This window comes from Gossypium hirsutum, chromosome A12, assembly GCF_007990345.1.
Source record: "Gossypium hirsutum isolate 1008001.06 chromosome A12, Gossypium_hirsutum_v2.1, whole genome shotgun sequence".
Taxonomy (NCBI): domain Eukaryota; kingdom Viridiplantae; phylum Streptophyta; class Magnoliopsida; order Malvales; family Malvaceae; genus Gossypium; species Gossypium hirsutum.
In genome coordinates this window covers 106,639,449-106,655,943 of record NC_053435.1, presented here as the reverse complement: position 1 = coordinate 106,655,943, position 16,495 = coordinate 106,639,449, and the positions used below count along the sequence as shown (strand labels likewise).

The window sequence follows — 16,495 nt, the reverse complement described above, 5'->3', positions numbered from 1 at the left end:
ATAGGTAATAAGTATTTTTTCTTCAATCAGTTTAAGGTAAATATATGTATCATTAAAAGATTTAGTCCTGTTATGAAGTGACGACGTGGACTTTGATGTGATTTAATTACTACACATATAAGAGATAGATCTTGATAAAAAGTTTTAGCCTTTCCTTCATTGGAAAAAGATGGTAAGAAACAAAGATGCCACATCATGTTGTCTCCTTTATCAATTATTTAATATCATTTCAACATCTTTTTCCATGTCATTAGCACATCACTTTGATAATTGTTTTTCACTTGGGCCTGAACCTGATTCCTGGACCTTGAAACCTTGAATATTTAAACCTATGACTCAGGGTTTAAGGTCCAAGGTTTAGGTTAAAAAATTACTTAAATGATTATGTGTCAACAACATAAAAAAAGATATCGAGATGATATTAAACAATTAGTAATAGATACAATCTAATCCTATATAATAATCAAATTATTTTTCGACTGTATTGTGAATTCTCCTCGTTCTCTTCCTTGATTAAGAATTATTACATATAATGAAGTATTCATTGGTTGTGCATTATACCAAGGATTTTGCTTATCCATCTTTTTTTATCTGCATTATGCTCCATTTTTTAAGGATTCACACGTGAATTACTTTAATCTTAACGAAAAAGATTAAAATCTTTTACCAATTCTATTGCCATTTTTTTTTCTAATTTCAGAGCAATGGGCCAATTGTAAGTAAGGCCTTAAGGCCACTTGTAATAACTCAAGACACATTGGGTCCAAAGAAGATAAGAAAGATAAAACAAATAGCCAAAATATATATCATCTCAATCCATAATTCCGAGTCAGTTTTCTAAATTTATTTAAATAGATTTTCAAGTTTAAATGGAGTATAATTTTTACAATATGAAAATTTTAAATAGATCGAAAAATAAATTAGTATAAATATCCATGCCATTCCTATCAATTTTAAAAATTAAAATAAATTGATTCATCTAAAAAGAATGGATTAAATCATATTTTGGCTTAAATTTGGTAATTTTTCTCTCATTGGGACTTGAACTTGATAATTGTTCTCATATTAGGGCTTGAACTTTTTTTTAGCTCAAGTTAGTCCCTGAACTTGGAAAACGTTCCAACATTAGGACTTGAATTTTTTTTTTATCTAAGGTACTAGAAAACCCTAAAATTTAGACTCAAATTGGGGAACAATTGCTAAGTTTGAGCCCCAGTGTGGGAGCAATTGCCAAATTCAAGACCCAACGTCAATAAAAAGAAAGTTTAGGCTCCATCCTGAGTAAATCATGAAATCAAGTTTACTATACTAAATTAACTTATTTTCTCTTGTTTTTGCTTGAAAGAGTTTTCAAATATATACAAATATCAAATTCATTTGCTCTAACTTGAAAATTAGTCATGTCAACAAGATTTTAATTTTAACTTATTTAATATTTAAATTTAACTTGAACAAATTTACTTGTCTTGACTCAACTTATTTTATAAAACTTTTAAATTAAGTTAGGATTATAAAATAAGACTCATCAACAATCGAATAATCACCTCTAACTTCCCACATTGATATTCTCCTATTATTGTATGAGTTAATATGTTAAAATAAAACTTATCAGCTAGACTAATTTAAATAATTCACTCGATTCAATTAAAGGGTGACAAAATTTTCTTTTGCAACTGCAACTTATAACTTTTATATTTTTTAAGTAATTATTCATTGCAATATTGAGAAGAGCGAGAAATAACAAGGTTTAAAGCTTAAATGTGAAAATTCACCAAGCCGCTGAAGGAAGTCCATAAGAGATTTGGGACTAACAAATTGGTTCAACCCACTAGATATTGTACAATGATGAACTAGATTTGTTCATCGAATACAAATTACACGATAAATAATATAATATATGGTCTAAAATTTAAGTTGTTTTATATAATTTTAATATTTTTTATATAATTAATATTTTAATAATTTAATCGTTAAATTTATTAATATTTTAGTATTAATCATGAATGTAAATTTTTTAATTAATATAATATCTCTATTATATTAATTTAAAATATTGTATATATTAATATATTTAACGTTTAAATATTTTTACTTAATAAAAAATTTTAAATTTATATCAAATTTAATATGTATAGTCTATATTAATCGAATATAAAATATAATAGTTAAATTATTAAAATATTAATAATATAAAAAGTTAGAAAAAAAATATAAAATTATTTAAATTTTAAACTAGTGTAAGCAGATAAATATATAAAACTGAAGTTAGACTTAGGGGCAGGAAAATGACTTTTTCGGAAAGAAGATAAGATAGAGAAATTGAGAAGCGGGAAAATTAAAAGAAATAAATAAATAAACAATCATTTTCCAGCCATAGTGGGAGGGGGGGCACATACAATTCCCATTTCCCACCAATCACGCCACTGATTGGTCCACTAATGCACGACTCGATAAATACACTTTTAAAAATATTTATATTATTATGGCCACTATAAATCACGATTTCTATAAAATACCAAGTCTATTTCCACATTATAAGAAGGAAATATTCCTTTAATAAAAGATGCATACGTACCACACACACAAAATCATAGATTGTTAAAGTTTGCATAAATATAATCTATTGAATTTTAGTTCGACTAATATTGTTATTATTGTCAATATAGGAGGACAATAGTTTGAGTGCGTTGAAGCACATTATTTTCTTATTTAAAAGTTGAGAAGAGTTTATGGATAGTTCTAAGCATTATATAAAATAAAGTCGATATAATAAAAACGTACAATGATATTAATGTTCAAAAAATATTTTTATCTTTAAAAATAATCCAATAAAATAAAAAAGCCAATTTGTTAGTATTGCAAAACTAAAAAGTTTTAGAATAAATTTTTATAAATTGCCTTGATTAGTTAATTATCTATTGTTAAAGCTAAGTATTATTGTTAATGTAAAAGAATGTGAGTTCGAGTATCCCAAAATGCATTATTCCTATTTATAAATTAGAAAGAGTTATGAATAGTTCTACTTTTCAAGTTCGTAATATTAATACAATAATGACAATAAAATTATAATATTAACATACCCAAAAATTAATATAAAAATTGGGATCGTCATGATAAGCTTGGTTTAGTTGTAGCTGAAATGCACGACCAAACCATGAATGTCTAATTCCTATTTAAAAATTAAACATCACTAAGGCCACGTCTTTTGCAAATCATAAAATTCCAATTTTTAATTCAAATTCAAATTATTTTTTAATCCACCATTTAAAAATCACAATAACTTTGAAGTTTTAATTTCTCCAATTTTTCTCTCTCTCTGTTTTTAGACTGCAGCTTCCATTATTCATATGGGGAACGAAATGATTGTTCGTTGGAATTTAGAATAGGCTGAGATGGAATCCATTTTCATGATTCATTGAGAGGTGTAGTATTAATATCTATTTTGAGATTTTTCTTTCAAGAGGTATCTGAGTGTTATGTTGTATTGTCTGGCTTGGTTTGTACGGTTAATATATAATGTTTTGATTGATTTAATATAAGATTATTTAAAAATATATTTTATTAAATACTTTTTATCACACATTATGCAGTAGTTTAATTTTATAATATTTTATTATATTAATAAATTAATTTATTTTTTTAGTAAATTAATTTTATTTTTAGAACAACAACAAGTACTTACGACTTTTCTTTTCATCAAAGTGAGAAAATATATTTTTTTATTAAAACATACTGATTATTATAATTTAAGGGTAAATTTGATTAAAAGATATATAAATAAAAAAATAAAGGTTTTATATTTTTTTTTACTTAGATTCGAGTTTCATTATATACAATTGTGATTTATGGATTTTTGTCTCACCATGTGTGAGTTTTGACTAATTTTTCATCTGTTTGTACTGATTTGATTCTATATTGTATTGGTCTAAAAAAATATATATTAAATTTGAAATATAATTTATTAACATATAAAGCTTTGATTTAAATTTTTAAGATTAATTGATAACCTATATTCATAATTAATAAAAAAATCAATTAGATTTTAATTTTTTATTTAGATAAATAAAAAAATTAAAAGTATATTTCCAGGGCATTTTTTTTTTGAAGGACTAAGGGTAGAAATAGACCTTTAAAATGAGATAAATTTAAATCAGGGCAATGGAAATTAAACCATCAGTTCCTCCGCAACAAGAGGAGAAAAGACTGATATCTCTAAAAAAAAAAAAAAAAAGGAAGAAGTTGAGATGGGGTCCCCCAATTAATGGCCCAAACCAAACACAGTCTCTTTCAATTTCAACAACTAAACAAAGGAAATTAAGGGAGAGAGGTAAAACTCAAAAGGGCAAATGTAAAATCTGGCCCCCAATATTTTTAATTAAGTTCAATTTGGTACTTTAACTTGCTAACTAGGTTTATATTGGTACTTGACTTTGGATTTCATAAAAATTATCGCTTGAAAATAAAAAAACCCATAAATATATTTATTTGGTTAAAACATGTTATAAGTTTCTGTACTCTTTATAAATTTTGAAATTGAGTTCCTATACTTTTTTATTTAGGAATTTTGTCCCTCTATTTTTAAAATTAAAAATTTAGATTCAACAGTTAACACTGTTTTTTTTAAAACTCGTTGGTTTGACATTTTGAAATGAAAAAAATTACTCATTTAATAGTCATGTAACTATAAAAATGTCATTGTAATGAATCTAGATTTAACAATATAATTTTGAAAATTGAAAAGCCAAATGACTAATTTCCTTGAAAAAAAAATATAATGACTAAATTCTAAACTTTCAAAGAGTACAAAGACTTATGTTTTAATCTTTTTTATTTTTCAGTTGTACCGCATCATCACACATTGACAAAATCCAAGTTCAAGATTCAAACTGGATTTAGTTATCAAATTCAAATATTAAAGTGGCTTAAAAACATATATGGACCAAAATGAATATAATTACTAAATTCAGTACCAAAAACTAAAATAACCCAAAATCAAATCATCATACATGTAGGACTAGCTAGACTAGGAGTGCAATCCTTGATATGATTGGAGCAAGTCAACGTCCTTTACCGGCTCCTTTGAAAGCTGCAAACTTTACTTTGTTTTTCCTTACTAAACAAACTTTTGTTTTTAAGTCCTTGGAAGTTCCATTTCAAATCAAATATTAGCATAGAAATTTGATTATTTAAAATAATCTCCAAAACCAAGAGACGTCAACAATGGAATTTTAGGTCATAATATTTTATATATATATCAGACAGGGACCTGTTGCAAATAAATGCATGTGTTTCCTACTGCTTGAAGCTGTCATAACACTCAAAAAAGTCCAAGCATAACCAAATATAAAAGGCTGATTTAAAGATTTTTTTATTAAAGGTTAAGAATTTGACATTACTACTTGTACTATATGTATATGTAAGTTATGAATTTAGTCCCTATATTTTATGAATTTTAAAATTTTATATATAATTAAATAATAATTATTAAATTTATTAAGTTTTACTATTTATAAATTCTGATGTGGTAACATATTATCGCATATATAATGACTTAATAGCTTGCTATTTTCGCCTATTACACAAAAGTTAGTTATGGATTTAACTATTGTTGCCCTTTTTTTTGTGTCAAATTTGAATTTTTGAAATTTGAAAAATTGTAGGGACTAATAATGATATAATTGAAGAATATAGAGACTTAATCTATAACTTTAGACATAATACAAAACTAATAGTAAAATTTAACTAAATAGATTTAACTGCTACCATTGGGTCAAGACTAGGATTTCAAAATTTGAGAAGTCTAATGACTAAAGTTGACATATTTGAAAATTGCAATGACTTAACTTGACCAAAGTAAAGTATAGAGATTAAATCTATAATTTATACGGAGTACAGGGACCAATAGCAGAATTTGACCTTTCTTAAACAAGTGATGAAACCATGTTTGGTCATTGTAGTTATGGTTCAGAAAATACTTAAGATCAGATAAGAACTTGATTACTGCTGCAAAAAAGCAAGTTTTGTCCCCACTAAAATGGGGTTTGAACACTTTAAAATTTCCCAGGTTTTACTCCATAAAAATCAAGTATATATAAAGGCGTGCTAATTCTGTTTCCTGCCTGTTTGTTTCCCTCTATAGTCCCTCAAAGTTCAAACAAGGACCAAAAAGCAAAAAAAGAAAAAGGAACAAACCCCGTTCATTCTCTCTCTTTTAAAGCCTGTAGACGCCTGTTGACGTTGTCGTTTTCTAATGTTTAGTAAATTTTATTTTTTATTTTATATATATTATTAGTCTCCTTCAATCATTTAGTCCCTGTTTGTGTCCCCATTATGCCTTTGGTTTTTTAAATTTCTGGTGATTTTTAAGGTTAAATGCGAAGTGGGTCTAAAGCTATTTGCTTCTTTTAAGTTCAGTTGTACTACAAGTGGGAAAGCAAAAGAACAAGCTTGTTTATAGACGAGGTTAGTCTCTGCAATTTCTACTCCACTCTTTTTTTTTTCGGGTTTAGCTTCAAGTTTTTGTACAAAAAAAACAAGGGTATTGCTTGTTTTAATCATCTGAGCTTTGATCTAGACCCATTTGTCTATTTGGCTTAGTTAATTAAGCTAAAGGGTATGGAACATTTCAAGCTTTTTGGGGGGTTCTTAAAATGTTCAATATGGTGTTCTAGTATTGTTGAAGATTCAGACAAAAATGGGGTTTTCTTGTTTTAGTACCTGAAGTTCCGTCTGGATTTGTTATTTTTGTTTTTTAATTTCCCTAACTTAGTAATGTTTGGTTGGAATAATTGCTTTGATTGATTTTATTAACTGAAACTTAATTTTGAAGTGTCTCACAGTGTCTATAAGCAGCCTTTGGTCATGGATTATCTTGATGGTGTCTTGAGCTTAAAATGCTCAAAGAGATTTTAATGTTCTGATTATTTCAAATGATGCAGGTCAAGGCGTACTCCGTCGGTCCGATCTCGGTTTAATGGCTGCAGCTGCTGCAATTCCCATGTCCCGACAACCATCGAATTATGATGAGATTTCTATGCAGCAGAGCTTGTTGTTCTCTGATAGTCTTAAGGTACCTAGTTACAGTGCTTGTATTTTGTTTGTGTTTAGCCCTTAGCCAAAGTTAAGCATCTTAAAGGTTCATTAGCTTTGTGCTATAAGCTGATTACAATGGTTTCAAGCTTTAATTATCTCATGATTACATATAATCATGTTTGAAATTTTACGCCTTTACTGTAAAGTTGCTGAAACATTGCCTAATTTGGGTGATTTCTTTTTTGTGTTTAATATTTCTAGTGGTGGATGTTTCTTGTTTCTCAAGGTGCTAAGTCCCTATCCGTGTCAGTCAAGTGTGAAACTACTCGTGTCTGACACTTTCAGACAAGGGCCTCGAAATATATGGAAAACATTAGAAAAAATGAACATACTGGTGGGAACATATACTGGTTTCCAACATTCATGCGCGAGTCCGATTACTGTTGGCTTTGTATGCCGTGGTTTTTATGACACGGTTTCTTTGTTTCAGGATTTGAAAAATCTGAGATCACAGCTCTACACAGCAGCTGAGTATTTTGAACTTTCCTACACCAATGATGACCAAAAACAGATGTGAGTTGCTTTAATTCCTGTTTCATACCTTAAATTGTTGCCATTGTTGTCTAAAAAGTATAAAATCCTCATGTATATGCAGAGTGGTAGAAACATTGAAAGATTATACCATCAAAGCACTTGTGAATACTATAGACCATTTGGGTTCTGTGACATACAAGGTTAACGATCTTTTAGACGAAAAAGTCGAAGAGGTTTCAGGAACTGAGCTCCGAGTCTCTTGTATTGAACAGGTTAGCAGCTCAGATTATTTTCATTGAATAGTGAGATAACTATGATAACTACAAGTCTATTTTACGACCCTTTCTTGTTGGTTGCTGGTGAAAGTATGCTTGTAGAGGGAAATATCCCTGAAGAAGCATGGGGTATCATGCATGCATGATCCCAAAATTGAGTAAAAAACACCACCCTTTGCTTTGCTTCATCATGCGATGGTTCATGAAGTACTGAAATTTTACGTACCGTATTGTAGAGACTACGAACATGCCACGAGTATATTGATCACGAAGGGATTTCACAACAGTCATCGGTGATTAATACGCCAAAGTACAATAAACGATACATCTTGCCAGGTAATGTACCCTTCTCTGTTCCTTCTAGCAATTACGGAGACAATGATATGCGGTAATGTTTTCAACGTCTTTGATTAATTTTCAGTCGGGGAGACCATGCATGGTGCAAACCTTACAATGTCGAAATACGTAGGATGTAGTCTAGATGACGAAGATGACTGGCATCAGTTCAAGAATGGTACTTGCTCTATCGAACCTTGTTTATCGATTTTTTTATATGTTGGACAAGATCATAATCTAACTTGATCGTACTTGTAATGACTCCTCTAAGCCGTTCGAGCTACGATTCGAGAAACACCAACATCTTCAGTCCGGGAAACTCCGACATCATCGGCCAGGTAAGGCTTAAATTTGCATTAATAAATAAAGGTTAAAATGTGCCTATAGTCCTTGTACTTTTCGAAAATTAGGAATTTAGTTCCTGAAATTGTATTTCTAGGAGTTTAGTCCTCTAATATTCAGATTTCAAATTCAAGTCCAGCTATTAACACTGCATTTTTTTTGTTTAAATTTATTTTTGTGGTATTTTGAAAAAAAAAAAAAACTTACTCACTTAGTAGCTATGTAATTTAAAAAAGATGTTGTAATAACTTGAAGTTAACAAAAAAAAAAAAACTTCGACAGTATTAACATTTGGACTTGAAATTTGAAAAGTAATAGGATTAAATTCCTAACTTTTGAAAAGTATAGGGACTATAGGCAAATTTTAACCATAAATAAACCATATGTACTTAATTGTGTAATTAGAAGACACTGATATTTATCCTTGTAATGACAGTTTCAGAAAAGGGCGATCTCCGTCACCTTCTCCACGGCCTCCGCAACGATCTTCAACCTTTTCTTTTACTTCCACGGTCCCCAAAAAAGAACTAGGTCGGATGCATGTTTTACTAAATTATATTTTTGAACTGCAATCCTATGCATGTTTATAGTCACTAATGATGTTTATATACATAATCAGAGAAGCGAACAGTATCACCGCATCGATTCCCGCTTTTACGTACGGGATCAATGAGCAGGCCTACGACCCCAAATAAGAGCCGCCCGACTACTCCAAATTCAGCCGGTGCAAGGCGGCGGGTGAGCATAAAATAGTTTTGTTAATGCCGGAAATGATTCATTTGATGTTAATGATGCTGATATAATTTGCTGTTGTTTTATCATTGGCAGTATCCCTCGGAGCCCCGGAAATCAGCTTCGATGAGACTTCAAACAGAGAAAGACATCGAACAAGTTCCAAGCAAAAGTAAAAGACTGCTGAAAGCATTGCTTAGTCGTCGGAAATCGAAGAAAGATGAGATGTTATATACTTATTTAGATGAATACTGAGAAACAAACGAACAAACAAACCACATATGGATGATAGGTGGCCAAAAAAATGGCCAAATGATAAGAGGTTTCTTTTTTTCTTTCAGTTTTCATTTACGTTTTTCTATTTTTCATTTTTATTTTTGGGTTTTTTTTCTTCCTATAAATGTATTTCACAATGTATCGATGTTACTATCATATTTCATCCTACGAGCTATGTATAATTTTTTTTATTTCACAGTTTTCCTGCAAAATGCAAAGATGTATGTCGTTTGTTGACATTGGTGGAGCATCTATTTGAAGTTTGTAACTTTGTATGAAAGGGATGATGTAACTCTTTTACAATTATTTCATCGTGCATTATAAATTAACAGTTTCGTATCGTAGTTTGTGTATTGTTCTAATTTTATCCGATGTTCCCCAAGGGCCGTAAGTGAAACACTTTTTTTTTATATAAAAAGATTATAATAAAGTAACTATATCAACAAATGTTGGTTAAGCCATGAAATTTGCAAAGAAGCAAAGGAAAGAAAAACAGAGGTTGATTTCTTACTTTTTAAATTTTAAAATTAAAGTTCAAATTATTAGTGTAATAACTTGAAAAAGAAAATAAATAAATCTGAATTTAAGTGTATCAACAAATCTGAAAGGTAGAGAGATCAAATTTCTTAAAATAAAAAAGAGAGACTAAATTTCAAATGTGCAAAAAGTACTGGGAACTGAAGCAAATTTTAACCAAAAACAGAATACATTGGTTTTGGGCTGCTGCGAGTGGTGAGAGAATTACATAGGCCCACTTCTTTTGGCACAATTTTTAGTTTGACCCTCAACGCAGACCGAGAACTTATATAAAATAAATAAAAAAATAAAGCCTTCCAAGCATATATTATAAGGATATTCCAGGGGCATAAGGTATATTTTTTTGGCATAATATTATGATCCCATCTTTCCTTTATTTTGCATCCCCCTATATTGGCTTTGTGATTGTAATGATATTTATACATAACCTTTTTTTGTAAAAGAAATCATTATTTGAAAATAAGAGAAGAAAAGAAGAATTGCGAACGCAAATAGCAATTTAAGAACAGAAGCTAAAATGCTTCAGGTTCTTTTGCATGGCAACCTGAAAACAACAGCCAGGCATGTTCTCTTTCTCTCTCTTTTTATGTTATATTCATAATTTCTTTGTATAGTCAGTGTTACTGTATTAAAACCTTTCTAGTTGTTTAGTACTGTAAAAAAAAAAAAACAAGAGCACTAAATCTAGAGAAAACAGGAAAAATTATCAACGGAAATCATGGCAGCATATTTGCATGCATGAGACAACTTTAATAGTTTTATGGCCATATTTATTATTTATACTTTGTTGGTTGATAAAAATGCATCTCCTCAGCTTTATCTTGGTATACAAAATCAAAGGAAAGTTTTTAGCTCTCTTCCAGCTCCACTGTGTTATCTGGCCTGTTGGTTTTGGCTATATTGATGTCCTTCCATTTACAGTAGGTTTTGCATGATATAACATGAAAATCAGTTAAAAAGCCAAATGGGGTCGTGTCACAATGGCGACAAATTTATAAAACCTGCAAAAAAAAAAGAAGATGATTTGAGCAAATTAACCGGACCTGGTTTAAATACAAGGAAAGATATACGCAGTATTTACCAGTTTAAAAATGGAGACTATTTTGGGGAAGAGGCTCCAACTCTAACGGGTTTTAGTCTCTGTAGAGAACTTCTTCCATACTTAAATACCGTCATAAATAGACTGATTAGACATACTAGGAACACGTGGATCTTTGCGATGATTATGTTGGTTTCTCTTTCTACGGTTGCTCTGTTTGACGCTTCTGTTACAGCTCAATGAAGTGAGCAAAATTATAGATTAAAAACAGAAGTAGAATTCTACAGGTTTCAAGAGAATTCTAGCATTTCTATATCTGTTTGATCAGATAAGATAATCCATTTATCTGTAATAACACCTAGAAGATTGATCTCTAGTCGTAGTGAATATGCACCATTCTTATATCCAAGCATTTAGTTGATAGATTAGATAGAAATAATAAATATTTACTGCATTAAAGTCATTTTGATGATGAACCCCAAGTTGTGGAGTCTGGGTTTGAATAATCATTGTACCAAAAAAAAGTCATTTTGATGATACAATGCAGGAGAAAAGGCTTTTAACTACAGATAAGTACACACCCGATCTTTTCTTGGGGAAATTGTTCCAGTCATGTGGGCTCATCTTCATTTCGGAAGCCTTTATCAACTCGAGAAGAGCTTGATTAACCTGAAAATTAGTGAATAATTCAGTCTTGTAAGGTTCTTTCCACAGGCAAATACAATCAAATAAAACCTATATACTTTTAAATATCTACTAATGATGGAAGAGCACCAACTTTGTCAAGTTTGTATTCGATATCAAGAAACCATTACTTCACAAGTCAGATATTCTTCTCTACACAATTCTAAAAGCTCAACATGTTTTGTTACCGTTTTTCCAATAAAATTCATTCTTACAAACATTTTCAACCTTCGTAAGTGCCATTTTAGTGCCCTTCCATCACAGAAAGCTTCTCGGGGAAAAAACCCCCGATGCCTATTCCAAACGGATGAAGAAAAATTACCTCTTCTGTTCTCTCATGAGTTACTAGATGCCCCCCATGAAACTCTACCATTCTTGCAACAGGTTGTAGCTTCTCTGCTAGCCTCCTTGCATGATTTATTTGAGCAATGACATCTTGCCTACACATTGCAAAAATGTTAAATTAGTTGAGTGTCATCTCAAGAGATAATTATTATGATACATAAAAGACATTAGCGTGTTGCTGTTTATGATACATAAAACACACTATAATCCTTATCAAACTATAGCAACTAGATATTCTTATACAAGTAGTATGCAACAAATACCAAATCTGCTAACTTCTTGTAGCTTCTTTTTCTTCTTTTATGTATTATTATTATTTAAAGAAAAACTGAAAAAGAGAGAATTTATTTCAAACTTCAACTTGGAAGTTGGAGCTGTTAAGATCAGAAGTGAGCTTTCTAAATAGCACATTATTTTTAAGATCGTTTATTTAACTTGCACTAGCATGCACAGCAGAACAACCATACAGCACACTGAGAATAAAATTTTAAGAGGAAGTTCCCATAACTTTTTGTTATTTCAAAGACGAAAAATCTAAACAAGCCCATTACATGGAAATCCAAAAAAGGGGAATGCCTGGAGATTAACTAGCCTGGCTTATACCCCATTTTAAAGAAAGAGAATCGTTACTAGGCCTAGTAATTACATTATCTAATTCTCATATCAGTAGCAACCAGATGAAACCCCAACAAGTTGATTTCTGCATGAACAAGAAGCACTGGCAATGTATTAACATAACCACAAATAATCTGCCATATTGATAGAGGATAAAAAGTTTATCAAGAAGATGGCTCTAGTTTCTCTCTCACCACATGCTTACATTGGGAAAAGAAAAAGAGAACATTCTAGAATATGTTAAGTGTAACTGAAATCTAAAAACTCGATTAACTAGAAATTATTATATTTGGCTAAAAGCATAGATACATCCTATGGGAGTTTGAAAGTATTTGCATAATAAAAACTATTTTCAGGGTCATGAAATGTAGTACCTGCCATGAATGACTGATACAAGAAATCCACCTGAACGGATTAAATCAATTTCTGCTCGGGTCATTTTATGTCTCCAGCATGCATTGATTTGCCCTTCAAACCCATGATTGGATTGCATGCCACTTGCTGTTATGCCTTTTACATATTCCTGCCAAGGACAAGCAAGCATCTGGCAGTTAGCATCTTAGAGTTAATCTACAGTTTATATAAACAGTAATATTGTTGCAAAAACTTCATAGAATTATCTTCTTATGAGCCAAAAAGCTCACATCAAAGCTTCTGATAAACAATGATAACAGATCGTTGACTATGTAAACATTTGACAACGATTTTCAGAGGCATGGTATCATCCTTGAGATAAACAGGATGAGTACATTTCATCAGAGGCATTTCCGATTGGAAAAACCATTATGGTTTCCAGGAACTATAAAATTTAAATGAAGTATATTTCAAAGAGTATTCAATCAAAAGCAAACTTGCTCAAAAAACAAAATTAATCAAAAGCAAACAGATAATTGCAGCTTCAGTGTGCCGAAAAAATTTGCTACTCTTCAATACGCTGCCCATCTAATGGTATGGTGCAGAATGATGTATCCATCACCAAGAAAATCAGAACATCCACTCGAAATTATTAGGTTATGGACTTATAGTGAACAAGAAGTAACTTTTATCAGGGCTTAAGTGATTAATATGGTTGTCATTCAAATCCAGCAACTATCAGCTTCAGTGTAACTTACTTGATACAAAATTACTCTTCTAGTGTCAGAACCGACAAACTCCTCAAGATATTCCTGCAATCATATGTAACATGAAACTCTGTGAGTTGCCTTTGTGCATGGAAAAAAAAAAGGGTTATATTTACTCATTTGTTTTAGAAAAAGAACCAAAGTGTATCTTTGATATAACTTCAACTGGATGCTGAATTTGACCTTGTTGAACTCAGGAAACACTTAATTCAGAATGGCTGGCCATTAGTTCTGAGGGTTATGAAATATATGCTAAATTAAACCTCATTGTCATAAGCCAATTTAATCATCCTCTTTCCTCAGTTTCACATTCTAAGCTATATAAATAATGGGGTGATTACTGGATACTGCTATACTAGTAGGGTTTCTTTTTTTCTGAAAAGTCATATTGCCATGCCCATAACCATATCTGAATATAAGACATTGGTATTTCATGAAAAAATAAAAAGTTGGAAACAACATAGTTCACAATCACCAAATAAAAAGGAAAAGGATTTTGTTAACAAAGAACAACATTACCTCTGAGTAGTGCGTGTCTAAGTCAACCGCTGCTCTTTGCTCAGGAGTCTTTGCCTTTAAAAATCGAATTGCAATGGATAATGTTTTCCGGTCAAGCTGCAACAGAGTAAAACAAGTTACTTACTAGCTGCTCCTAAATCCTAATATAAGTTCCAAAAGTATGAAAGTGAATCTGGTTTTCAGCTCATGAGAACTAGTTAACTATATATCAGTATGAGAACATAATTATAAACAGTACTACTGCTGACATCATATTGGATGATGACCAGGAAATTAACTGTCATGTTTCTTTCTCAGCAACAAAGATACAACAGTGAGAAGTGATATCTGGGGAGACTTAGCAGATCAAGGAGTCTTTCTAAACTGAGAGAGAAAGTGCTTGGCAGAATGGCAGGCTATGATAAACTTTAACTTTTCGGATACTGAAATCCACTGTAAATTAGTAAAATCTATCCTCTGTGTTCTACAGTTTAGCAAATGATTCCAAAGTGTGTCATAATCTCTACAGTTATCATTAAAGTCTCTTAAGCTGAGTTAATAATGGATATGCATAAAACTCATCAAATTTATGAAAAAATGAAGAGAACTCAATTCAAGGCAACCAAATGCCCAGAAACACAAATAGAAAATAAAGAATTACCTTCGGGCAACATTCAAAACCTCCACCTGTTACATTAAGTAATGCTAAAGAAAGAATTCTATCAGGCACCAATGCCGCCATCTTACAAGCAATCATAGCCCCTGTTTCGGATAACAAATTCAAGCAAGCTTTATATTAAAAACAAGATTACCATTTCTTCATTAATACAAACTAAGAAGGTTAAAGTTTCTTTTTCCTGGATTTTTTTCATTCTTGCAATGAAAATCCGAATGAATTCACTCACCCATTGAATGCCCAAAAACATGGGCTTTCTTCCAGCCCAGATGATCCAATAAGGCAATTGCATCTTTTGCCATAATTCTCGTCCTGCACTCAACATCCAGAAATAAGAAAGAAAAATCACTTTCCTCGCTCTTCTTCTTCAACCGGGGTTAGTAATTTTTAAGTCACTTACAGTATTAAACACATTACAAAAATTTGATTGACTTTCTTTATTTTTAAATAAATAACAAGCTACAGTTCACTGTAAAAAGCAGGAAAAAGCGCCTTTATTAAATAACTATAAACAGGAAAAAGAAAGTCAAAGCATAATAAAAATTGAATGCTAATAAACCGCTAAAAACAAAAGAGACTCACGAATAGTCTGATTTTTTTGTGGGAATGGAACTCCGGCCCATCCCACGATTATCGAGGGAACAAACCTCGATGCCGCCGACCTCATTATTAGCTCCGTCGGATTCCCGATCAACCGCCATAGTTTCATCGTCGTTGGCCCTATCGGTTCCGGCCAGTCCCCTGATTTGTGGGCCCCACGAATCATGTGTACCCGCCAATCCTGACCATTCATTCACCAAATTATCAACTACCGCCCAAAAAGAAGGATACATTCAACGAACATTTGAAAGTAAAATTAAAAAAAATTAAAAATCACCTGTGATTAAGAGGACTTTGATAGGGCCGTGACCGTAAGTCCGATAATAAATCTGGATCCCATTGTTTAGAGCAGCGTCGACGGCGTTCTGCGTTTTTCCCACCTCGCAATACGGCATCGTTTCGTAGATTGGATTCACAATTTATGCTCTGAGGATTAAAAAAGTAATTGATAGAGATTATAATTTTCAGTTTTTTTTTTTTAAGTATAATCTGAGATTATTCAGATTTCTGCTGTTCCAGAATATGAAAAGAAGATAAAGAGGGAAGACGAGCAGAAGGACGATGAATACTTATACGGGTATTGGCTGTTGGATTGCACCACGTGGTTAGTGTCTATTGGTTGTTGCCACGTTGGATAGTTGATTGGCGCGAAATCGGTCAAAGGTCATAATTTAGATCCCTTTCCTAATTACAATTGCAACGCACCGATCGCGGGCATCATAAACTAAAGCTCGTCGAGCCGTACACGTGGGAGGCTTTTGGATAGGTTTTTTTTATTGCGCAGTTTCATCAAATCAGTATATATGAATTTAGCCACGAATTACACATGCTTTGGGGCAGTGTATATATTTTT

General features: G+C 31.4%; 2 protein-coding genes across 3 annotated transcripts; one reads left to right on the top strand and one right to left on the bottom strand.

The window, feature by feature from the left end:
• Window positions 1-6,122: 6,122 nt before the first annotated feature.
• Window positions 6,123-9,866, top strand: LOC107929501 (protein ABIL2). Of its 2 annotated transcripts, none has more exons than XM_016860936.2 (10): window positions 6,123-6,462; window positions 6,939-7,069; window positions 7,523-7,605; window positions 7,688-7,838; window positions 8,078-8,177; window positions 8,263-8,355; window positions 8,449-8,515; window positions 8,956-9,050; window positions 9,139-9,257; window positions 9,348-9,866. In XM_016860936.2, the coding sequence occupies exons 2-10, from the start codon at window positions 6,974-6,976 to the stop codon at window positions 9,504-9,506; spliced, it is 963 nt and encodes a 320-aa protein (XP_016716425.1). In that variant the 5' UTR covers window positions 6,123-6,462; window positions 6,939-6,973; the 3' UTR covers window positions 9,507-9,866. The 2 variants fall into 2 exon arrangements, with proteins under 2 accessions (XP_016716425.1, XP_016716426.1); XM_016860937.2 differs by lacking the exon at window positions 6,123-6,462 and adding an exon at window positions 6,486-6,613.
• Window positions 9,867-10,818: 952 nt separating this feature from the next.
• On the bottom strand, window positions 10,819-16,185 carry LOC107929500 (putative aminoacrylate hydrolase RutD). Its single transcript, XM_016860935.2, has 11 exons — window positions 15,920-16,185; window positions 15,625-15,823; window positions 15,272-15,354; window positions 15,028-15,128; window positions 14,388-14,483; window positions 13,860-13,913; window positions 13,122-13,270; window positions 12,110-12,227; window positions 11,685-11,772; window positions 11,146-11,329; window positions 10,819-11,065 (listed from the first exon to the last, which is right to left on the bottom strand). Exons 1-10 carry the CDS (start codon window positions 16,035-16,037, stop codon window positions 11,163-11,165), a joined length of 1,173 nt encoding a protein of 390 aa, XP_016716424.2. The 5' UTR covers window positions 16,038-16,185; the 3' UTR covers window positions 10,819-11,065; window positions 11,146-11,162.
• Window positions 16,186-16,495: the final 310 nt, after the last annotated feature.

Coding starts and splice junctions, on each gene's coding strand:
- LOC107929500 (XM_016860935.2), bottom strand. CDS start 16,037: ATGCCGTATTGCGAGGTGGGAAAAACGCAGAACGCCGTCGACGCTGCT. Junction 14,484..15,027: donor GTTTTGAATGTTGCCCGAAG/GTAATTCTTTAT, acceptor ACTCTGTTGCAG/CTTGACCGGAAAACATTATC. Junction 13,271..13,859: donor GAAGAGTAATTTTGTATCAA/GTAAGTTACACT, acceptor TGTCCTTGGCAG/GAATATGTAAAAGGCATAAC.
- LOC107929501 (XM_016860936.2), top strand. CDS start 6,974: ATGGCTGCAGCTGCTGCAATTCCCATGTCCCGACAACCATCGAATTAT. Junction 7,070..7,522: donor TGTTCTCTGATAGTCTTAAG/GTACCTAGTTAC, acceptor TCTTTGTTTCAG/GATTTGAAAAATCTGAGATC. Junction 9,258..9,347: donor CAGCCGGTGCAAGGCGGCGG/GTGAGCATAAAA, acceptor TATCATTGGCAG/TATCCCTCGGAGCCCCGGAA.